Source organism: Choloepus didactylus, chromosome 27, assembly GCF_015220235.1.
Source record: "Choloepus didactylus isolate mChoDid1 chromosome 27, mChoDid1.pri, whole genome shotgun sequence".
Classification (NCBI taxonomy): Eukaryota; Metazoa; Chordata; class Mammalia; order Pilosa; family Megalonychidae; genus Choloepus; species Choloepus didactylus.
The window spans coordinates 3,366,842-3,391,260 of record NC_051333.1 but is presented as its reverse complement, the minus strand read 5'-3'; the positions used below and the strand labels follow the sequence as shown (position 1 = coordinate 3,391,260).

General features: G+C 49.2%; 1 protein-coding gene across 1 annotated transcript; it reads right to left on the bottom strand.

The window, feature by feature from the left end:
- RDH13 (retinol dehydrogenase 13) lies at window positions 1–24,414 on the bottom strand. The gene is made up of 7 exons (XM_037819772.1): window positions 24,216–24,414; window positions 20,480–20,598; window positions 18,956–19,111; window positions 3,616–3,720; window positions 3,047–3,259; window positions 2,026–2,127; window positions 1–921 (listed from the first exon to the last, which is right to left on the bottom strand). Exons 1-7 carry the CDS (start codon window positions 24,278–24,280, stop codon window positions 677–679), a joined length of 1,005 nt encoding a protein of 334 aa, XP_037675700.1. The 5' UTR covers window positions 24,281–24,414; the 3' UTR covers window positions 1–676.
- Window positions 24,415–24,419: the final 5 nt, after the last annotated feature.

Here is a 24,419-nt window from a genome sequence, read left to right as displayed (position 1 = left end):
TCCGCTAGACTTTTTTCTTTATTAAAGTGGGAGTCTGAGGGTGGAGGCTCGTTTAATAACCGGAACTGCAGGGAATGTCGTCACCCCAGGCATCCTGGGTCCTGGCCGTGGTGAGGGCTTCTCACCCCCGCAGCTCTGCCATGACTCAGTGACAAGACGGCTCTCGTCACCCTGTTGTCTGTCTTGGTGCCAGCACCGAGGCTGGGGTCTGACCCGGCAGCATGCCCAGCGGCCGTCACCAAGGGCCTCGCTGCCCATCAAACCACCCGAGGAGAATCTGCAGTGACTGCACGTGCTTGAGAGCTGGAGGACCAAGGCTCGGCAAGGAGACAGGCCATGTGGGGTCCCACAGGGACAGCAGGCCAGGGGTCCACGCTCAGGACAGCTGGCCAGGCCACCCGGCATCACAGCCGACATCGGCTCTCCTTGCCTCACCCACCACCAGGGGAGCCGACATCCCCAGCACATCCAGCTGAGGCTCCCAAGGGAGGATCTGAGGCCAGGCTCTCCCGCTGGCCCCAGGGCACACGGTGCCCACCTGCGCTCCGAGCCCCAGGCCCATCAGGTGCTGAGGCTGTACCGGAAGGTGCTGTGCGCACAGCTCCTGCCCTCGGTCTCACAGCCCCATCTGGGGGCTCTGCCTCCTGGTTGGCTGCACTCACAGCTGTCCCAGGAGTTATTTGGGGAGGGGCTGCCCACCCCCAGCGGCCCCATGGGACGTCTCCAAGCCCACCAGTCGGGCACTTTCAGCCCAAAGCCTCTGGGCTATCTCTTCATCCTCAGCCTCAGTGGCTGGGGTCTTCTCTCTGAGCCCATCAAAGTACTTTCCAGAAACACCCTCCAGTTCCTCTGCCACGGCCAGGTACGTGCTGGGCTGCGCTGCCAACTGGGGGCTCTTGACCAGCAGCCAGAAGACGGGCCCTGCAAGCAGCCCACATGGTTAGGAGGAGAGCACGAGACATCCAGCCCACCCTCGGGGTGCTCCAAGCCCAAGACCAAGTCACCCTCAACTCCGCAGAGCCCACCCAGGAACAAGCCCACCCCCTGCCTTTGCCCTCGGGGTTCCCTCCACCTGGAGCTCCCTCCCCTGGCGCCACCCAGCCAGATCGCTGCAGACACAGGCACCAGCACAAACCTGCCTCCTGTGGGACGCCTTCCCTGCTTTTCCCTCCCTCCTCTCGGTGTTGCCTCACTCCACCCTTTTCACTAAAATAACATTTACTGTGGTTAAAATGGGAAATTTTATTTTGTTACCACAATAAGATTTTTTTTAAACAGTAACTTTCATTTACTGAATGTACCCTGTACCACCTCAGCATAAGATTCCTGATACCCAGCACTCACCCACTACATGTTTTCTTGTTCTTTGTTTTTTTGTTTTTTAGGGATATAAATAACAGTTATAAAGCTCTGCTTGTTCAGCTTAGACTCTGGGCCAGGCCGGTGCTGGGAGGCGGGGGCCTCACCTACTCCCCCACAGCTGTGACGAGGTACAACGGCCCTCGGTGTGCGGATGAGGTCACGGAGGCTCAGGGCAAACGCGCCTCCCAGGTGAGCAGCCCTGGCCTGGCTGGACTGACCCGGGGCTGCTCTGGGGCCGGTGGGTCAGATAAAGACGGGATGAGACCCCTCCTCAGCGCCATGGAGGCTGTTACACTCCGCCCCATGGAGAGGGGTTCCTGTGGACGGGAGCCTGTCTGCTATCAGGATCTTTGACGGTGGCAGTTAAGGGGGGGGCAAAGTGGATCAGGGTGGCCTAACCCAACAACCGGGGTCCTCTCTAGCAAAGGACACTTAGGCCCAGCGGCAGGTGGCACGTGGCGGAGGTAGAGGCTGCAAGCCCCGGCCAGAACCCCGCAGACTTCGGAGAAAGCCCGATCCCACCGACACCTGATGTTGGACTTCTAGCCTCCAAAACTGTGAGCTGACCCATCTGTACTGTTTGTTCTGGCAGCTCTGGCAGCCGAAGACGGACCCGGGAGAGGGTGAGGGGTGGCCCCAAGCAGGGGGTCCTGGGGTGCTCACCGAGCGTGAAGCTGGAGAAGGCTGAGCTGTGCATGCCCGTGTGCCTGCCCAGTTCCGTCCTGGCCACGCCAGGGTGCAGCGCGTTCACCGTCACACCCGTGCCTGGGGGGAGAAGCAGGGTCAGGAGGGGCGGGCAGAGGGCAGGTCCATCCCGCCCGGAAGGCTGCGGCTGCACACCCAAACCCTGCAGGGTGGCGTCCCCACAGTGTGTGCGCCGTTTTCTCCCCTCAGTCCAGGTCTTACCGCTCTCTCCGAAGTCTCAATGTGGGGTTCAGGGTTTCCACTCACGGTGGGGAAAAACATTGTGGTGATGGTGGCACAATACTGAGTGTAAGCAACACCACCAAACTGTACACGTGTCACCACCACAAAAATTTCTTTAAAATAAGCTCTTCCCACCCCATAAACACACCCTCGAAGGCATTTCATTCTGCAAGGCAGTGCTGTCCCGTGGTTGCCCAGAGCAGAGCCCAATTCTGAGGGTGTGTAAACGTCACCTGGGGAGACCCCTGGCGCCACCCCAAGACTCTGAATTTGGGGTGGGGTCTGAAAGGCTGTGGTTGTATGAGCTCCCAGGCGGTGCTGGTGTCGCTGGTCTGTGAGAGCAAAAGGGCCGAGGGCAGCTTCCCAGCCTCAGCACCACGGACAGCGGGGGCTGGATCATTCTATGTGGGGCAGGGGGCTGGGGGCTGTGTCCTGTGCACTGCAGGATGTTCAGATGAGCCCTGGCCTCTGCCCATAGGTGCCAGGAGCACCCCTCCCCCAAAAAAAGTCTCCAGATGTTGCCAAATGTCCCCAGCGGCCAAAATCACCCCGGGTTGAGAGCCACTGGCCTAGAGCACCAAGTGCTTAGGTGCACATCCAGGCCAGTGGGAAGAGTGCTGCGCTTGATTAGCGAGGTCTGCTCCAGGCAGCAGGAGGGGGCAGGGGGTACGTGTGCCACATATCTGCCTACTCCATCCTGGAGCCGACGCCTGACTGCCCAGGAGACAGAGAACAGCAAGGCCCGCTGCACACGCACCTTGCAGCCGCCGGCTCAGCTCCCTGGTGAACAGGACGATGGCCAGCTTGCTCTGGCAGTACGCAGCTTTGGTGTCATACTTCCTCTTCTCCCAGTTCAGATCCTCAAAGTCCATGTGTCCAGCAACATGGGCCAACGAGGAGAGGTTGATGATCCGCGAAGGGGCCGAGGCTTTCAGCTTGTCCAGCAGCAAGTTCGTCAAGAGGAAGTGGCCTTGTGAAAGGACAACATAAACTAACACTTACTGAACCTTCACTTCATCCCTAGGACCACACTGAGAACATCGCCTTATTTCACCCTCCCAGTAACTCAGTGGTTGTCAACCAAGGGCCATTTTGCAGAACTTCTGGCAACGTCCAGGGATATTTTTGATTGCCAACATGGTGGGGAAGACGTGCTACTGGCACGTAGTAGACAGAGGCCAGGGAGGCTGCTGAACATCCCCCACAACAAAAAAATGGCCTAGCAAGAACTCAGTGCCCACAGGAGGGGCCGGGTCCTGCCACCTCAAAGAAAACAGGAGAACCCCCTCCCAACACCCAGTGCAGAGCCCCAGCCAGCGGCCTCACCCAGGTGATTAACACCAAACTGCATCTCAAAGCCGTCCTCGGTGGTCCAGTGGGGGCACCGCATCACAGCTGCGTTGTTCACCAGGATGTCCACTCGCTCCTCCTCTGGAAGACAGGGGTGCACACAGAGCCGTCAGCACCACGCCTGCCCGAAGCACAGCCCCAGCGCCCCGTGTGCACCTCCGAGGCTTCTTCTGAAAGGGAAGGAAGCCACGATTGCTGCAGGAGTCTGTGGGCCTCAAACTGGGGGCTCGTGGTGGGGGCCGAGGCTCTGCAGGCAGAGTCCAGGGCTGATTCCCAAACCTGCCGCTTTACTTGCACAAGGAACTGGCCCAATGACAGACTCGGTTTCCCCGTCGGTGAAATGGGACGGATAACAGTGCCTTCTTAACAGAGCCTCTGTTTTGTGATTTATTTGGAGAGGTGGAGTGGAACTGCGGGCAAGAATACAGGCTCTGGGGAGGGATCCAAGGAGGCTGATCAGGGAGAGGCTGGGCTCTCTTCTATCCCAGAAAACAATCCTGAGTGGGGCAGAAACCGTCTGCAACAGCGGATTTGGGCTCTGGAGAGCGGGGGCGTGCTCGGCAGCACCCAGGAAAGTGTGGGATGAAGAGATGGGGAAGCTGCGGGGAGAGATTGTGAGTGACCCCCCTTGCCCCGGCTCCTGTGCCCACCCCCACTCTCAGGGCTAAAGCTTTGGGGTCTCCTCTTCCTGGTAGACAGGCAGGGCCACGGAGGTCCACTCTCCCAAGGACAGGGTGAGACGTGGTCCAGCACTGTGCCAGCTTGTGGCTGGCGAATGTGCACTGCTGGGACCACCGGGGTTGAAACCCACCCGCCCGGGGCGGCTCCGCCATTGTCTGGGGTCCAGGGAGCGTCTCGGTGTCCCAGGGCCGAGGGGATAAGGCTGCCGAAGATGCCCTCTGGTGGCAGGCAGGAAAAGCGCACCCCTAGGGGGTGGAATTAAAAGCCTTTTGGCATTTTTACCTGATCCCCTCCCTGGGCCCTGTGGAGCTGGTGTGCGCCTGCTTTGTCAGTCCCTGTCCCCCACCCCCAGGTGGGTAATACTGATGAACCAAGAGTCAAAGAAGAACATTAACACAAACCCAGTCAACAAAAGCTTTGAAAACAGAGAGAATCTAACCTTCAGAGTAAACTCACCAAGATAATCTGATTCCCAGACATCGGCAAAAAATAAGCCAAACCAAGAAACAGGAAGATGTGGCCCAAAGGAGAAAATCAAGTCAGAGGAGAGACTTCCAGGAAGATGGCAGAGAAGGTGAGGTGGAACGGGCTTCTCCTCCGTGAAAGTAACTAGAGAGGGGCTGCCCAGGACCACAGGTTCGGAATGTGAACCAGCCCTAGAGGGCCCCCACAGTACGTGGAGGGGACGTGGACAAAAACGTGAGAGATGGCGACTCGAAAGACGGGGTGAGTTTGTTTGGCTGGGACCAACTCCCAGGCCGGCAGCAGCGAGACAACCTCCAGACAAGGCAGTGAGCAGCGGCTCTCCGCTCCCAGGCACCCACCTTGGCAGTCAGCTGGGAGGTGACTCTCCACAGCCAGACAGTGGGAGCTCCCATGAGGGAAGGGGAGGCAGCACTCACTCTCCCCACCATGGAAGTCTGCGGGATGCACCATACAGAAGCACCAGGAGCCCTCCCACACCCCGGAGATTTGTGGGTGCATGGCAGGCAGGGAGCGGGGCACGTTTGCGCTGGAGGGTGCCCTTGAGTGGACTCCCTGCTGAACTGCTCAGGGCCCACATTACACCCCCAGGGCAGGCAGTCCCCAGTGCACACCAAGAACTGGTGCACTGATTGGTTCCCCACCTGGTTTGGACCATGCCCAGCGCACAAGAGTAGTTCAGAGAAAGCTGGCTTGAGAGTAAATGGCAGCCCAAGAGTGCCACCTGCTGGTGGAAAAGGGAAACTGCACTCTAGCAAGCTGTAGCTCTGCCAAATTATATATAAATGCTCAAATAATCTTGCATTTCCAAAATAACCTTATCAAGACAAGAAAATGCCATAAAACCAATAGAAAATCATAAAGCACTTGAAGAATCTAGAAGATATGGGCAAGCCAAAAGAAAAAATTAAAAAGCTGGAAGAGACACGAAATTTGGAGCAATTACAGAGGTACACACAAATCTCTAAAACAACTTCAACAAGATGGTTAAGGACATAATGGACATCAAGAAGACTGTAGATGAGCATAAAGAAGAATTTGAAAGAGTAAATTTTAGAGTAGCAGAGCTTATGGAAATAAAACATACTGCTGATCAAATTTAAAATATACTAGAGACATATAACAGCAGATTTGAAGAGGCAGAAGAAAGAAGTGAAGTAGAGGATATGACAATTGAATGTTAACATAAACAAATAGTGAAAAAAATTTAAAAATTAGAAATGGATCTCCAGGAAATGAAGGACAACGTGAAGCAAACAAATATAAGAATCACTGGTGTCCCAGATGGAAAAGAGAAGACTAAAGGGCTAGGAAGAGTATTTCAAGACATAGCTGAGGAAAATTTCCAACTCTTCTACACAGCATAAATATGCTAATCAAAGGTGCCCAATGAACTCCAAATGGAATAAATCCAAATAACCCTCTCCAGGACATATACTAATCAGATTGCCAAATGCTGAAGAGAATGGGAAAGTTCTGAAAGCAGCAAGAGAGAAGCGATTCACCACATACAGGGGAAGCCACATAAGACAAACTACTGACTACTCAGTGGGCACCGTGGAGGTGAGAAGGCAGTGGTATGACATATTTAAGATTCTGAAAGAAAAAGAACTGCCAGTCAAGAATTCTTTATACAGCAAAGCTCTCCTTCAAAATTGAGGGAGAGTTTCAAATTTTTGCAGACAAACAAATGCTCAGGGAATTTTGTTAACAAGACCTGCCCTGCAAGAAATACTAAAGGGAGCTCTACTACCTGAGAAAAAGGAGAGAGAAGTCTGGAGAAGAAATCAAAACTGAAGAGTATTTGTAAGGAAAACAAAGGGGGGGGGGAAGAGAGGGAAAAAAATAGATCTGACAACTAAAAGCCAAAGGATAAGATGTCTGGTTCAAGAACTCCCTTCACAATAACTTTGAATGTGAATGGATTAACTTCCCCAATTAAAAGATGCAGACTGGTAGAATGGATGAAAAAGTATGACCCATCGACATGCTATTTAGAAGAGACTCATCTTAGACTGCCACACAAAGAGATTGAAAGTGAAAGGATGGAAAAAAAAATATTCTATGTAAGCTGCAACCAAAATAAAGCTGATGTAGTTATACTAATAAGGACAAAACAGACTTTAAATGCAAAGATGTCACAAGAGACAAAGGAGGACACTATATATTTACAAAAGGGACACTTCACCAAGAAGAAATAACAGTCATAAATGTTTATGCACCAAATCAAGGAACTCAAAAGTACATGAGAGAAACATTGGCAAAACTGAAGGAAGCAACAGATATGTCTACAATAATAGTGGGAGACTTCAATACACCATCCTTTTCTATAGATGAACAACCAGACAGAGAACCAATTAGGAAATTCAGAACCTAAACAATGTGATAAATGAATTAGACTTAACAGACATTTATGGATCGTTACATCCCAGAGTATCAGGATATACATTCTTCTCTAGCACCCATGGGGTGTTCTCCAAGATAGCTCATAAACTGGGGCACAAAAAAAGTCTTGGTAAAATTTACACGATTGGAATTATTCAAAGCACATTCTCTGACCATAACAGAATGCAAATAGATATCCATAACCATCAAAGAACCAGATCTTTCCCAAATATAGAGAGGTTAAACAACACACTCCTAAACAACCAGTGGGTAAAGTGAAATCTGTAAAAATCTAGATGAATGAAAATGAGAACACGACATATCAAAACCTGTGGGATGCAGCAAAGGCAGGTGTGCTGGTTTGGATGTATCATGTCCCCCAAAATGCCATTATCTTTGATGCAGTGTTGTGTGGGCAGGAAACGTATTGGTGTTGATTGGGTTGGAGACTTCTGATTGGATGTTTCTGTGGAGATGTGATCACTCAACTATGGGCGAGATCTTTCATTGGATAATTTCCATGGAGGTGTGGCCCCGCCCATTCAAGATGGGCCTTGATTAGTTTACTAGAGCACTATATAAGCTCAGACAGAAGGAGTGAGCTTGCTACAGCCAAGAGGGACACTTTGAAGAATGCACAGAAGCTGAGAAAGGAGCTGCAAATGAGAGTTTGAAGACAGCCATTGAAAGCAGACTCTTGCTCCAGAGAAGCTAAGAGAGGATAAATGCCCCAAGAGCAACTGAGAGTCACATTTTGGAGAGAAGCTGAAGCCTAGAGAGGAATGACCTGGGAGAAAGCCATTTTGAAACCGGAACTCCGGAGCAGACGCCAGCCATGTGCCTTCCTAGCTAGCAGAGGTTTCCCAGACACCATTGGCCATCCTCCAGTGAAGGTACCCAACTGTTGATAATGTTACCTTGGACACTTTATGGCCTTAAGACTGTAACTGTGTAACTAAATAAACTCCCTTTATAAAAGCCAATCCATTTCTGGTGTTTTACAAAAGGGTAGCATTAGCAAACGAGAACAGCAGTGCCAAGAGGGAAATTTATAGTTCTAAATGCATACATCAAAAAGCAAGAAAGAGGGGGGATCCAAGATGGCAGATTAGGAGAGACAGAGCAAAACTCTCCTCCATGAAAACCGCTAGATAAAGGAAAGAAAGTGCTCCAGAACAGCAGCTCCAGGGTTCCACCAGCTGGGCAAGGACTCCTACACCCATAGTGACTGTGTATTCGGAGAAACTGACAGGCTGCATTTGCAGACGGGTGAGTGTTCAACCCGGAAAGCCACCAGGGAACAGGGCCAGAGCCACAGACAAACAGGTGAGTGTTCGGCCCAGAAAGCCACCGGGGAACAGGCAGCCAGAGCCACAGACAAGCGGGCCAGTGGCCAAGAGCCCCCATGCCAGGCAACGGCCATTGCAAGCAGGTAGATGAGAGTGGAAGGGAGTAGCTTTCCATGCCCTGAGCAGCCATCTTTGCAGCTGGCCAGGAGACACCCCCTCACAGTGTCGCAGCCGAAAGCTTCCTTGAGGAAATTCGGGATTCGGCAGGCTTGCAAAGGCGCCTACCCTTCCTCCACAGAAGCCTGCGGTGTGCACAGCCTAGAGGCAGAGGTGCCACACCAAGGAGCCAGGAACCCTCCCCCAATCACAGGGACCCGTGGGCATCCCGCAGAGAGGGACTGCAGGGTATCTGAACTGCAAGGGGAAGATGCGCAGCTCTGCAGCCCCAGGTACACCACCTGCAGCCCCGGGAAAGGCTATGATCATGTGTCCTGATGCGTTCTCCCTGCCAAACTGCATAAGGCACACCCCCCACCCACAGCGCTGCCAGTCCCCACTGCACATGGAAAACTGGAGCACTGATAGGACTTCCACATGGTTTGGACCCCCACTCAGTGCACAAAGTTGGGGAGAACTGGCTTGAGGGTAAGAGGTGGCTCAGGAGTGCTATCTGCTGGTAGGTCAGGGAAAGTGCACTGCATGAAGCTGTAGCTCTGTCAAATTATAGATAAGTGTTCAAATAAGCCTGAAAATCCTGAAAGAACCCTATCAAGATAAGCAAATGCCAAGAGGCCAAAAACAATAGCTATGAAGAAACCAGAAGATATGGATAATCCAAGCACCCAAATTAAAAAGCCAGAGGAGACACAGAATTTGGAGCAATTAGTCAAAGAAGTACTCACAAACATCAATATGATGGTTCAGGATACAAAGGACGTCAAGAAGACCCTAGAAGAGCATAAAGAAGAATTTGCAAGAATAAAGTTTAAAATAGCAGATTTTATGGAAATAAAAGATCCTGTTGATCAAATTAAAAATATACTAGAGACATATAAAACCAGATTTGAAGAGGTAGAGGAAAGAATTAGCGAACTCAAAGATAGTGTGGTGGAAAGTGAAAGCACAAAAGAAGGAATGGTGGAAAAAATAAAAAAATTTGAAGTAGATCTCAGGGAAGCGATGGACAACATGAAGCACACAAACATAAGACTCATCGGCATTCCAGAAGGGGAAGAGTAAAGGTCTAGGAAGAGTATTCAAAGACATTCTTGGGGAAAACTTCCCAAACCTTCTAAACAACATAAATATGCAAATCATAGATGCCCAACAAACTCCAAATAGAATAAATCCAAATAAACTACTCCGAGACATGTTCTGATCAGATTTGCAAACGCTGAAGAGAAGGAGAAAAGTTCTGAAAGCAGTAAAGGGAGAAGCGATTCACCGTATACAAGGAAAACAGCATAAGACTAAGTAGTGACTACTCAGCAGGCATCATGGAGGCGAGAAGGCAGTGGCATGACGTATTTTAAATTCTGGAAAAGTTGCCAGCCAAGAATACTTTATCCAGCAAAGCTCTCCTTCAAATTTGAGGAGAGCTTAAAATTTTCAAAAACAAATGCTGAGAGAATTTGCTAACAAGAGACCTGCCCTACAAGAAATACTAAAGGGAGCCCTACTGATAGAGAGAAAAAGAAGGGAAAGAGAGGTCTGGAGAAGGGCACAGAACTGAAGAGTTTTAGTAAGGGTTCCTTAAAGGAAATAGAGGGAAAAATTAGATTGGACAAATAAAAGCTGAAGGATAAGATGGCTGATTCAAGAACTGCCTTCGTAGTAATAACACTGAATGTTAATAGATTAAACTCCCAATTGAAAGACATAGATTGGCAGAATGGATTAAAAAATATGAAACAACAAACTAGATAACTTAGAGGTAATGGAAAATTTCCTAGAAACTCATGAACAACCCAGACTGACCAGAGAAGAAATAGAAGACCTCAACAAACCAATCACAAGCAAAGAGATCCAATCAGTCATCAAAAAGCTTCCCATAAGTTGAGAGGTCACTCTGGTGGACATTCTTATGCACTATATAGATAACACCTCTTAGGTTTTAATGTATTGGAATAGCTAGAAGTAAATACCTGAAACTACCAAACTCCAACACAGCAGTCTGGACTCCTGAAGACAATTATATAATAATATAGATTAACAAGGGGTGACAGTGTGATTGTGAAGACCCTGTAGATCACATCCCCTTTATCTAGTGTATGGACGAGTAGAAAAATGGGGATAAAAACTAAAGGACAAATGGGGTGGGATGGGGGGATGATTTGGGTGTTCTTTTTTCACTTTTATTTTTTATTCTTGTTCTGGTTCTTTCTGATGTAAGGAAAATGTTCAGAGATAGATTGTGATGATGAACACATAACTATGTTATACTGTGGACAGCGGATTGTATACCATGGATGATTGTATGGTGTGTGAATGTATTTCAATAAAACTGAATTTTATTTATGGGAAGCTTCTTTTTTTTTTTTTTAATTAAAGCCCAGGGCCAGATGGCTTCAAAGGGGAATTCTATCAAACTTTCCAAAAAAACTGACACTAATCTTACTTAAACTCTTTCAAAAAAAATTGAAGAAAATGGAACACTACCTGTTCTGGTTTGCTAATGCTGCTGTCATGCAAAATACCAGAAATGGATTGGTTTTTATAAAGGGGGTTTATTTGGTTACAATGTTACAGTTTTAAGGCCATAATAGTGTCCAAGCTAAGTCATCAACAGCAGGATAACTATACTGAAGGATGGCCAATGGTGTCTGGAAAACCTCTGTTAGGTGGGAAGGCACGTGGCTGGTGTCTGCTGATCCCAGGTTGTGTTCCAAAATGACTTTCTTCCAAGATGTTTCTCTCTAGGCATCTGGGGGTATTCTCTTAGCATCTCCCAGGCAAACTCTGGAGTAGCAAAAAGTCTACTTTCAATGGCCATCTTCAAAAGTCTCTCTTGGCTGCAGCAGCAAGCTCCTTCTGTCTGAGCTCTTATAGGACTCTAGTGATTTAATTAAGACCCATGCTGAATGGGTGGGGCCACACCTCCATGGAAATAATCTATGATATTACCCACAGTTAGGTGGGTCACATCTCCACGGAAACAACCTAATTCAAAGATTCCAACCTAATCAACACTAATATGACAGCCCCCACAAGATTTCATTAAAGAACAAGGCATTTTGGGGGACATAATACATTCAAACCGGCACACTACCTAACTCATTTTATGAAGCCAACATCACTCTAATACCAAAACCAGGTAAAGATGCTACAAGAAAGGAAAACTACAGGCCAATTTCCCTCATGAATATAGATGCAAAAATTCTCAAAAAATACCTGCAAATTGAATCCAAAGACACATTAAAAAAATCATACACTGTGACCAAGTGGGGTTCATCACAGGCATACAAGGATGGTTCAACATAAGAAAATCAATGTTAAACAACGTATTAACAAAACAAAAGGGAAAAATTAAATGATCATCTCATTAGATGCTGAAAAAGCATTTGACAAAATCCAGCATCCTTTTTTGATATAAACACTTCAAAAGGTTGGAATTGAAGGAAACTTCCTCAATATGATAAAAGGCATATATGAAAACACCACAGCCAGCATAGTACTCAAAGGTGAGAGACTGAAAGCCTTCCCTCTAAGATCAGGAACAAGACAAGGATGCCCACTGTCACCACCGATATTCAACATTGTGCTGGAAGTGCTAGCTAGAGCAATCCGGCAAGACAAAGAAATAAAAGTCATCCAAATTGAAAAGGAAGAAGTAAAACTGTCCTTATTTGCAGATGATATGATGTTCTATTTGGAAAACCCTGAGAAACCGACAACATAACCTACTTGAGCTAATAAACAAATTTAGCAAAGTAGCAGTATACATGATTAATGCACGTAAGTCAGTAATGTTCCTATACACTCGAAATGACCTAACTGAAGAGACACTCAAGAAAAACAATCCATTCTCAATAGCAACTAAAAAATCAAGTACCTAGGAATAAACTTAACCAAGGATGTAGAAGACCTATACACAAAAATCACATAACTTTACTAAAAGAAATAGAAGGGGACCTAAAGAGATGGAAAAATATTCCATGTTCATGGATAGGAAGGCTAACTGTCATTAAGATGTCAATCCTACCCAAACTCATCTACAGATTCAATGCAATTCCAATCAAAACTCCAACAACCTACTTTGCAGACTTGGAAAAGCTAGTTATCAAATTTATTTGGAAGGGAAAGATGCCTCGAATTGCTAAAAAATTCTAAAAAAGAAAAACGAAGTGGGAGGACTTACACTTCCTGACTCTGAAGCCTACTGTAAAGCCACAGTAGTCAAAACAGCATGGTATTGACACAAAGATAGACATATTGATCAATGGAATCGAATTGAGAATTCGGAAATAGACATCCAGATCTACAGTCAACTGATCTTTGATAAGGCCCCCAAAACCACTGAACTGGGACATAACAGTCTCTTCAACAAATGGGGTTGGGAGAACCAGATATCATATTCAAAAGAATGAAAGAGGAACCCTACCTCACACCCTACATAAAAATTAATTCAAAGTGGATCAAAGACCCCAATGTAAGAGACAGTACCATAAAACTCCTAGAAGATAATGTAGGGAAGCATCTTCAAGATCTTGTGGTAGGAGGTGGTTTCTTAGACTTTACACCCAAAGTACAAGCAATGAAAGAAAAAACAGATAAATGGGACCTCCTCAAAACTGAATACTTGTGTCAAAGGACTCTGTCAAGTAGTGAAAAGGCAGCCTCCTCAATGGGAGAAAATATTTGGAAACCACATTTCCAATAAGGGTTTAACATCCAGGATATATATTATAGAAAACTGACAAGTTACAAAACAAAATGTTTAAAAAAATCCTCAGATCATTATTCAGAAATTGCTGGAGAATTTGCCTACATTCAAGGTAAGATGGAAACAATTAAATATTCTGATGTTCACTTTAATTATCATCTGTGTATCAACAACCCATCTGGGCTACATGTTTATAGTTTACTTGATTGTGGACAAACATGACGAAAGTGGAAAATTCCATCAAATTACTTTCAAGTAGCTGAGATCTTCAGAGACTGAATCCAGGGTGATCACATTTCTCATTTTTATTAACACTCTTTTCTTCTAGTGTAGTCAAATCTTTACAGTTCATGAGGACTTATGTTTTTGTGTGTCAAGCCTTGAATTTGGAAAACGCAAAGGTATTTGTGGAATCATAGAAACGTTGGCATTCTATGAACTACGCTGATGCTAGATATTCTAACAAAAGAGCTTTGGAAATAAGTATTTAAATAGTATACGAGAAATTGACTTAAAATATTTGTAAGGAAACATGATATGTTAAGTCCAGCTCCTCTTTCAAGCTCAATCGGTGCAATAATAGTCACTTTCTAAAACCAGTAGAGGCAGCCTTTGCTTGCTCCTTCTCTGAGAGCTGATCATTTATCTCACTCCCCTGTAAATCCAGACAGATTAGTATCTGCAGAGTACTGCCCCCACAGTGCATTCATGGATACTTGTATTTCTAGTGCCAACATTCTATGCTACCATTGTGAAATAAGACAGTATCACATTTATTCTGCAATGTGTACAACTAATATCAAAGTCTTACAAGAAGGACCATATTAAGATTTATCGTTGTTCCAGAGCGAAAAGCAAAAATTAGAAAGCTAAGGTAGTTTTTGTATTTCCTAGAATTGAAAAATAAATATCTTGATTTTCAAAATCACAAAAATCCACATTTTCAACCTGTAAGAATCATAGGGAACACACTAGAGCTCCCAGGGACCTGACCCACCCCTACTCGGGCTCACGTCCCCACCATAAGGGTGCAGCTGAGAGGCTGTCCGCTCCCTGCTTGAACTCTGCCTGTGCGAGGGCATTTGCAGTTTCTTGAGGCAGATCGTGTCTGTCCTGGGGTGCTTCTCACCACAATGATTCTTCTCTCTAAATCAAACACTGACATGTCAAGCATGCACTCTCAAGACACCCACGTCTTCTGGCAGGAGCTCCTGAGCGGTGGGCGTGAAGTACACGCACATACGCAGAGAGAAGGCCACCAGGAGCCAGTCGGGTTTTCCCTTTCCAAGAGCTCCACGGAAGTTTCCTACCTAGACTGGGCTATTTTCTGGGCAAAACTGTAGTAATGGTGTAACTAACAGTTTTGTAAATTCCACTGTTCCGCCTTATCTATGAGCATTACCTTTGGTAATTTTTAATACATTTTTTATTGTGAAATTTAACTTACGTACAGAACAGTGATAACTTTCAAAGTACAATTGAACAAGTAGTTAGAGAGCAAATTTAAAGGATGCTGTGGGTTACAGTATCACCATTTCAGTTATTTCCTTCTAGCTATTCTAACACCTTATTATAAATATATATCTGTTTATATAAAGATTCAGTATTTGTAATTCTTTGTTAAATTCTATCTTGTCTGTTGCTACCCCTTCCTCTCATTTAATCAGTTTCTCAGTCTTCAGGGGCAGTGACCACCCTAACTTGTTCACATTGAAAGGGGTTACTAACATTATGGGGAAGGGGCTGCATCTGATCATTGTTCTAAAAGAGGCTGTTGCCTCTGGGTTTGGGGACTTACCTGGCTTGGGAACACTCTGGGGGATTTAAGTTCCTAAAAAATAAACTTAGTGGGTGAAACTTTTATAGAGGCTCAGACTGGGACCTAGTATTTTGGGAGTACTGTTGGTTAGGGCTTGGCGTACAGTGGTCGTTTGGGATATGTAGCTTTGAAAATTTAATAAAAAATTGGGCATATTCATTTAAAAAAATATATATCCAGGACATATAAAGAGAGCCTACAACTCAATGATAAAGACAAACAACCCAATTTAAAGTGGGCAAGAGACATGAATAGACATGTTTCCAAAGAGGAAATACAATGGCTAAAACACACATAAAAAGATGCTCGTCTTCACTGGCTATCAGGGAAATGCAAATCAAAACCATAATGAGGTATCATCTCACACCTACCTCAATAGCCATTATAAAAAAAAAAGTGTTGGAGAAATAGGAACACACTCACTGTTGGTGGGAAGGTGGAATGGGGCAGCCATGGTAGAAGACAGTGTGCCAGTTTCTCAAGGAGTTAAGTATAGAACGGCCATATGATCCAGCAATCCCATTACTAGGTATATACTCAGAAGAACCAAAAGCAGAGACGTGAACAGACGTTCGCACGCCAATGTTCAAAGCAGCATTATTCACAATTGCTAAAAGATGGAAACAACCCAGGAGTCCATCAACCGATAGAGATAAACAAAACGTGGTACATACATACGATGGAATATTATGCAGCTTTAAGAAGAAATGAAGTCACAACGCATGCAACTACATGGATGAAACTTAAAGACATGCTGAGTGGAATAAGTCAGACACAAAAGGACAAATATAGCATGACATACTAATATGAACTAAGTATCACTAGCAAACTCATGGAGTTAGTATCTAGAACATAGGCCACCAGAAGATAGAATCAGGGCAGAGAATGTGGAGCTGATGCTTCATTTGTGCAGAATGTGTAATAAGGTTTGGAATTGGATGGAGGTGATGGGAGCACATTATAGTGAGTTTAACAGTGACAAGATGTGGGTGTGACTGTGGTTGGAAGAGAATGTTTAGGGCTGTGAATATCACTAGAAGGAAAGCCAGAGGATGGCATATAGGACTGTATATCGTGACCCCTCTTGAGGGTGCAAATGGTCTAGAATTGATTGTGGTGATGAATGCACGGCTCTGTGAATTTAACAGAAGACACTGACTGTACACTTTAGATGGATCTTATGGTATGTGAATTTATCTCAATAAAGCTGCTTAAAAAAAAATGAGGGCGGGGGGAAACATGCAGCTGTTTGCTTTATAAATGCATCAGGTGTCTCCAGAGGGTACACGGGCGGCAGGAAGGAGCCCGTCTCCCACGGCAGCTGTGTGGGGGAGAGGTACCTGGGCAGCCGGGGGCGGGGGGGCCTTCCTTGCGCACCTTCGTGCCTTCTGAATGTTCACCCCGTCTCTCCCTATTTGAAGAAAGCAAGTGAAGAGTTTTGAGGAAACCTGGTGGGAAGCCAGGAGAGTGACTCATCGTGTGACTGAACTGCAGGAAAACGCCAGCGTAATCCCTGGATTTGTGAAAAGAGCACGCCCGGGCAAGGCGGGGGTGGGGGCAAGGGGTTGGGGGGGTTCCCCATGCCGTCCCCACGCCGTCCTGCATTTCAGGGCATGTCCACGTCCATCTCCCCAGTGGACCGGGTGCTCCTTTAAGGCAGGGCCTGAATCGACTCATCCCCACGGCCCCGCTTCCCCCGCTAACTGTCCTCCACCAAGGGACTCGGCTCCGTGTCCAGGAGCCGCCCTGTCCACACCCGTCACACACTCACAGCTCTGCAAACCCGCACCAGGGCCCGACTGAGCGTGGAAACGGGGTCCGCATGGGCCTGGGGGTGGGAGCCGGAGCCACCGGGAAGTTACAGTGGCTGCTGGAGATACCCCCTGAGTCCGAGAGGGACAGGAGATGGGCCCCAGCTTCTCTCTCCTCCCACCCGTGCCTGGAGTGAGCCTGCCTGGCAAAGGTCGGAGGGCACAGAGCCCAGACCTAAGTGTGGGGGCACGATTAGCACTTGTGGGTGGGAGGCCATGGGGTGTCCTGGAGAGGCACCTCTCAGGCCCCAGAGCCTGACTGGCCGGCTGCCGGTCCATCGCTGCGTCTGCCCTAAGCTGTGTCTCCCAGCAGCTGCCCCCACCAACGGCCAAGCAGGGCAGGGAGCCCCGGGCTGCCCCGGAAGATGACACTGGCCCACAGATGCCCACCAGCTCTGCTGACACACTTGGAACTGCACTGCCGTCTCGGGCCCTTCCTGCCTCCCCCTGGCCTGCATCCCAGCCTCCGCCAGCCCTCGCCCCGTTCTTCCCCCACAGACAAGTTCCCCCATGTGTCGGGGGGTCCCCAAGACCAGCCCTGGGTTTGGTGACTCACCAGGACGGCCCACAGGACTCAGCAGCTTGTCGTCCTCATGGCTGTCATTTATTACAGGAAAGGGCACCGGGCACCCTCAGCAAAGGGGAAGGTGCAGGGGGCAAGGTCTGGAGGAGACAAGGCTCCAGTGGAGCGCCCTCCCTGAGAAGCCACGAGCAGAGACAACGCGTGTGATGTGTCGCCTGCCAGGGAAGCTCCTGAGGGTCTCGGTGCCCAGGCACAGTCCCCGACTCAGCCTCCTGGAAGAAGCCACAGGGTTTGCACAAACAACCCAGGCCCTGTGCCCGCTCTGAAGGGTCCAGAACAGCGGGACCCTCCTGTGCAGCGAAGGCTGACCCAGCGGGCCTGGGCTGTGCACACCCTGCGTGTTCCAAAGGAAGGTCTGGCCCCTGACGTGTGCCTGGGAGGGGCCTCTGAGCCCTGGGACCTCCGTCTTTGTTTACAGGGGGCCGAGGCCGGGCCAGACAGTGCACAACAACGTGATTTGTGACGGGGACCACGTGGCAGCAGCTTCATCCCTGGGGGGCCAGAGACGGAGTGAGGTCACTACATGATCGACTCCCAGGAAAAGCCCTGGCACCGAGGCACAGGTGGACCCCCGGTGGGTGACGATACCCCGTGTGCGTCGTCACCCGGTTACTGGGAGAGTCAGGTGCTCTCCGGACAACTCTACTCAGAGGAGACCCCAGGGAGCTCGCACCTGGTGGGCCTGGACCCGACCTGTGCACCTGTTACCTGTGCGGTTTTAACCCGTGTCCTTCTGCTGTAATAAACTGCACCTGTGAACCTGAGGGTGGCCTTGGGACCCCCAACAACAGCTCCCAACATCCAGTTCCCAGACGCTGGCCGAGGGCCCGCCCTGCAGGCAGAACTTCCTGAGGAGAGCAGCTGGGCTCTTGTCTACGCACCCTATAAATCTTTGGTGGGTCTAAGCCCACCTTGGCGTCTGCTTCTTGGAGGCCCAGATTAACACAGAAGGAGTTAGTTTGCCTACAGATGAGGGGTCAGCACATTTCTTCTGCAAAGGGCAGGCACTAAGTGTTTTCAGCCTGGCCGGCCACGGGCTCCCGGCCGTAACCACTCAGCTCTGCCACCGCGCCCGAAAGCAGCCACAGACGAAACACAAGCAAATGGGCGAGGCCGTGTGCCAGTGAAGCTTTATGAGCACTGAAATTTGAATGTCATGCAATCTTCACGTGTCATGAAACATGACCTTCTTTTGATTCTTTTTTATCAACCATTTAGCAGTGTAAAAGGCATTCTCAGCTCAGAGGTTGCACAAAACACGGCGGCCACGGGGTATCGTCACCGCTCTAGAACCCGCTTGGTTTAGCTCACGTCGCAGAGCCTGGGCTTGGGAGCCGACCACCCAGGGCTCCCACCCCACAAGGCCAGCGTGCTCCCCCCTACCTTGGATGATCTTCTTTGCAAACTGCCGGACGGACTTGAGGGACGCCAAGTCCAGGTGCCGGGCGTGGACGTGGTGGTTGAGGGTCTCCCCGCGGATGTCTCTTGCCGCCGCCTCACACTTCTCCAGGTCCCGGCAGGCCAGGATGACGCGGCCTCCTGGAAGCCAGGGCAGGGGAAATTTAAAAAAATATCCAGCCCCAGGCACACACCACCGAGAAATAAAAACACGTGTCCACAAAACTTGTGCCACAGTGTTCACGGCAGCATTATTTGGTGGAAACGACACAAGCATCCATGGAGGAATGCAAGGTTTCTTTTGGAGGGATGAAAATGTTCTAAACTCAACTGTGGTGATGGTTGCACAATGCAGTGAATATACTAAAAGCCACTGAATCGTTCTCTTAAATGGGTGAGTTGTGTGGTGTGGGAATTGTAGCTCTATAAAGCTGTTAAAAATTTCTTTAAAAGAAAAGATTAGGAACCTGAGAACAGGACTGAGCTGTGGATGGAAGTCAGAAGAGGCGTCAGCTCCTGCCAGTTCTCTGCTGAAGAACGTGCAGTGGCTCCCCAGTTCACTTGGAATAAAAGCCAAAGTCCTGACCGGGGTGCACAAAGCCCTTCACAATCCGCTGACCCTGGCCTCTCCGGTCTCATGTCCTCCCACTCCTCCTCACGCTCGCCCCGCCCCAGCGCACCAGCTCCTTGACACTTCTCACGTGCCTTGGCCGTTCCCTCTGCCGGGAATGCCCTTCCTTTCTGCGTGCACTTGGTTAGCATCCCGCTTCCCACCCGGCTCTGCCCACATCTCCACGAGGCCACCAGAGCACACCATGGAATCCTGCAACCTGCGCTCCCACCCACACCCTGCTCAGTTGGTATTTTTTCCTGTGGCATCTACCACTTCCCAACATGATGTATAACATGCTGACGCTTAATACATGTCACGTCTTGTCCGTCTCCTGATAAGTCTGCAGGCGCCTCTAAGATGGACGTCTGTGGCTGCTTTGCTTGCTGATCCACCCAGGGACCCACAGTCGTGTCTGCCCACAGCTGGGCCTCGGTAAATATTTCATGAATGAATGAACCAATCGAGTGTGCACAGCGACCAGCCCCATGTGTGGGCACGTGACCCGGAAGGGGCCTACCAGAGCCCTTCTTCCCAGAAACTACATACAAGGACAGTGGAATTACTAAGTTGGGGTGACATAAGCCTGCAACAGCCTGAAGCCAGGTCGTGACCCCTGACTTCTGACCCACGGACCCAGGCCCCCGATCCAGCCATTAGGCCCAAGTACAACGGCTGTGGGAAGAGTGTGGCTGACACTCACACACGCTAAATGCTGCGGGTCCTACAGCTTCTGCAGACCCTGACCCTCCCTTGCCCAGCCCAGGTGTGTGAAAGTTTGGGGGCTGAGCTTGGATTCTGCCACTTGCAAGCAGAAGACTCCAATGACCTCAAAATCCTCCAGGAAACTGAAGCTCCTGCCCGCCTGACCTCACGCCCTGAGCCCGTCTGGACCTCACCTCGTCTGGCCAGTTCCAAGGCGGTCTGCTTCCCGATGCCCGTGTTGGCGCCCGTCACGATGACCGTCTTCCCGGGAATGGTGGCCTTGCTGGGGCAGGACCCGCCAGCGACATGGTCCCTACGGCGGAGAGACAGCAAGTCGGGTCCGTCTGTCTGCCGCCTGTCGCCACACATGCCCTAGTGTATGAGCTCAGCAAAGGGCATGACCCTTCTGAGCAGGAAGGACACAGAACCTGTGCAGCAGAACCTCCTCCACTGCGATCGTTATTTTATAAATGCCCCCATAGTCGTTTCCTGCAGCCCCTGTAACTACCACAAATGTACTGGCTCAGAACATCTCAGATTTATGAGCGAAAAAAGTCTCCCAGGGCTAACATCTGGCTGTCGGCAAGGCCGCGTGCCTGCTGGGGTTTCTAGGAGAGAATCTGCTCCCGGCCTTTTCAGGTTCTGGAGGTCGCCTGCATCCCGTGGCTTGTGGCCCCTTCCTCCATCTTCAGAGCCAGCGGCGCAGCATCTTCTGGCCTCTCTGACTCGCCCTGACCTCCCGCCTCTTAAACTGGGTCACCCGGATAATCTGGGATAATCCCCCACCTTGTAACAGAGAAGTCAGGATTTGGGGGATGATTATTATTACTGGGTCATTACACAGAGATTTCATTTTACTTTATGGTACATTAGTGTGGCCAGAGGAAGATACTTGAAATCCCTGAACTGTGATCCAGCTGCCCTGATCTCTGATGATACTTGTGGAGCCTTTATCTCGTGCCCATGTGATTGTAAAACCCTGTGACTGACCCTCACCTATACCCATTTTATCTGGCTTTTTGCCTTTAGAGTCTTATGATCACTAAAGACAGCCTCTAATATTTATTAATGAAGGGCCCTGAGTCAGCATAATAACCCACCCAATTCCAATGCTATCTTGATAGAGGGAGCTGGATCTAACCAAAATGTACCCCCCTGACATGGGCAGTAGCTTAGACTTTAACCTACAAGTCACCTATACCTTATTAAAATACTAAAAATCTCACCCATCATATTAAGGCCCCATTTTCTTACATACATTCTGTGACTAAGCATATAATCAACCTGTGCATGCTCAATAATTAAATTACCTCTATTTACATCATCTGGGACCACTGTGCTCATTATCCTAAAACCCACCCACCTGTTGATGCTATAAAACTATCAGAATTACTACAATATGGGGAGACAGATTTTTAGGCCAACAGGCCATCTGCTCTCCTGCTTTGCATCTAGCAATCAACTCTTTCTCTTTGAAGCCCGCTTGTATCAGGAATTGGTCATTTGAGTGCTTTGGGCAGAGAATCCCCTGCTTTTGATCAGTATCAATCTCATGAGCCTTAATTGAACCAGGTCTGCAAAGTTCCTTTTGGCACATAAAGTAACATGTTCACAGGTTCTGGGGATGAGACATGGACATCTCTGGAGGAGGGTTACATCTCGGAAGTGTAGGGAGGTCAGGCCCACCATCCATGGAGGCTAAACCCAGGAAACAATCTAATGTTCTCCAGCAAGGGACTGGCCAAGTAAATGTCAGCCGCACGTGAGAACAGCTGTGGCCACCAGCCATTTGCGCTGCTTTCTTCTTTAACCGGGATGAAACAGCCAGACTTCCAGTGCTCGGTAGCCACAGGGTGTCAGTGGCCATAGCCAGTGGGCAGTGCAGGTACAGAAGACTCCACACACAGAAAGTTCTCCTGTACAGCTATAAAAGAGGCAGGGGTCAGGAAACACCATCCACACAGGGCCAGACAGTAAATATTTTCAGCTTGTCAGGCCATATGGTACGGGCTGCAACTACTCGGCTCTGCAGTGGAAGCCCGAAAGCAGCCAGAGACGGGAGGTAAAGGAATGTGTGTGGCTGTGTGCCAATAAAGCTTTATTTACAAAAGCAGGCAGTGGGCCGGATTGACCCTGAAGCCCCACACTACTGAACCGCAGACTCTGCAAACTGAGTAACTTTGGGGTGAGCATCCTCCTCAGTAAAACAGGGGCGATTACAGCACTCAGGGCTCGCAGGGTCTCGTGGAGACTTGAAGTTACGCTATGAGAAGCATTTGCAACCAGACTGGCATGCTGGAAGTGTTCAAGAAACACTACTGCCTCCTCACATAATCATCCTGAGAACGTGCCAGCCTGTCTAAAGGGACAGTGCCCGCGGACAGGGGAGCTCTGCCAGGCCAGCTCTGTGCCACAGGCTGGGCACACACTGCTATATGGTTAAATGTTGGTGGCAGCCCCAGTGAAGCTGGGCTCGGTGACCTCCCTCATCCACAGATGAGGAAATGGAGGTTCAGTGGAGGTAGGTCATCCACCAAAGGGCACATGGTAGGAAGGGTCAAGATTCAAAACCAGCCAGTATGACGTCAGGGTTCTCAACCCCCGCTCACTACTGACTTTCCACCACAGGTCAGATAAACTGAGGCTTCTTAGTATTTATTATATAGAATAAAATCAGATCCTATTATAGAAAATGTACTGTTACGTTTTCATTAGTTTTTGTTATATATTATATTATTGTACCAGTTAGGTATTATCATTTATTATTATTTATCACTTTAATGATCTCACCCAAGCCTTCAGCACTGCCGGAGCTACCTCCCCAGCAGTGCCCTCCCACTTCTCAACCCCTCTCCTGCGCCCACCTGGACATCTGCAGCCACCTCCCAGTGTCTCCCAGAGCTCTTGGTAAAGCATTAATCAGTCCACATCACTCCCCTGCTCCAAATGCTCTCAAGGTACAAGCCAGAGTCTGGCCCACCCCTGGAGCCCAAACACTCAGGGCCTGGCACACAGAAAGCCTCAGTAGATAGGTGGAAATATGAAAAGGATGATCACGTTTACAGAGCCCAAAGAGACGCAAAGTCGAAAGAAAATACCACTTTCCCCTTTGATCAAACTAGGAGCGGATTTCTAAACACAGTAATAAATGGTGCTGTTGACAGTGTGGAAAAACAGGCACTTTCTTCAATTACCAAAGGGAAAGACAGTTAAATCTCTCAGGGTGCTGAATTGGCCTTTTGTATCAAAGATACAAACGTGTGCCTTCCCTCTGCCCCAGAGATTCCACTTGCAGAGGTTGATTCAAAAGGTGGGGTACATACCCAGAAATACATTCAGTGCTATTTCTAACTGCAGAAACAATGTAACCAATCAAAAGAGCCCCTAAGGAGGAATTAGTTAAATCGATTACAATGTAGCCACCGGATGGGATTTCTCCCTCGGCCAGTAACAAAACAACGGCCTGCAAGCATATTACTGAGCGGGCTTTGCCCTTTACTGCTAAATTATAGATGGTTCCTCAAATCAGACACACTGGGGGATCTAACCCTGGCTTTCACTCCTGGCTGTGAACAAGGGGAAGGCATTTCCCCCCAGGGCATAATAAACGGTGGTTACTATTCTGTATATTCAAGATAATCCCAAATTTCTCAGGAGAAAAGAAAGAAAAGAAAGGCCTGTGCATCTCTCTCCCTTTTGGTCCTTGAATTTCGGACGCGGCTGTGGATGGCACACATGTGAATTATGTTGAATGAATGAGTGCAAAACGCGGAAGGAACTCGACCTAAATGCTCCCAAGGGCCCCAGGGTGACCTTGGGCCAGGGGCGGCCCTCTCGGCGCCCAGGGCGCCCGCCGAGCCGAGGACTCCGCGTGCGGGAGCAAGTGGGAGCCTCCCGGCCCTGCCCCCGGCCGCGCCCCGGCGTACTCACTTGAGCAGGACCGCGCCGCCCACCACCGTGCCCAGCACGGACGCCGGCAGCAGGTAGCGGCTCATGCCGGCCCGGGAAAAAGGACGCCGCGCCGGGGCTGCAGCCGGGACCGAGCGCCGCCGGCGGCCCACGTGGAGGAGGGCGCGGCCTGCGGGGCCACGAGGTGTCGGAGCGCGGGGGGCGCGGGGACCGGACCTACCAGCC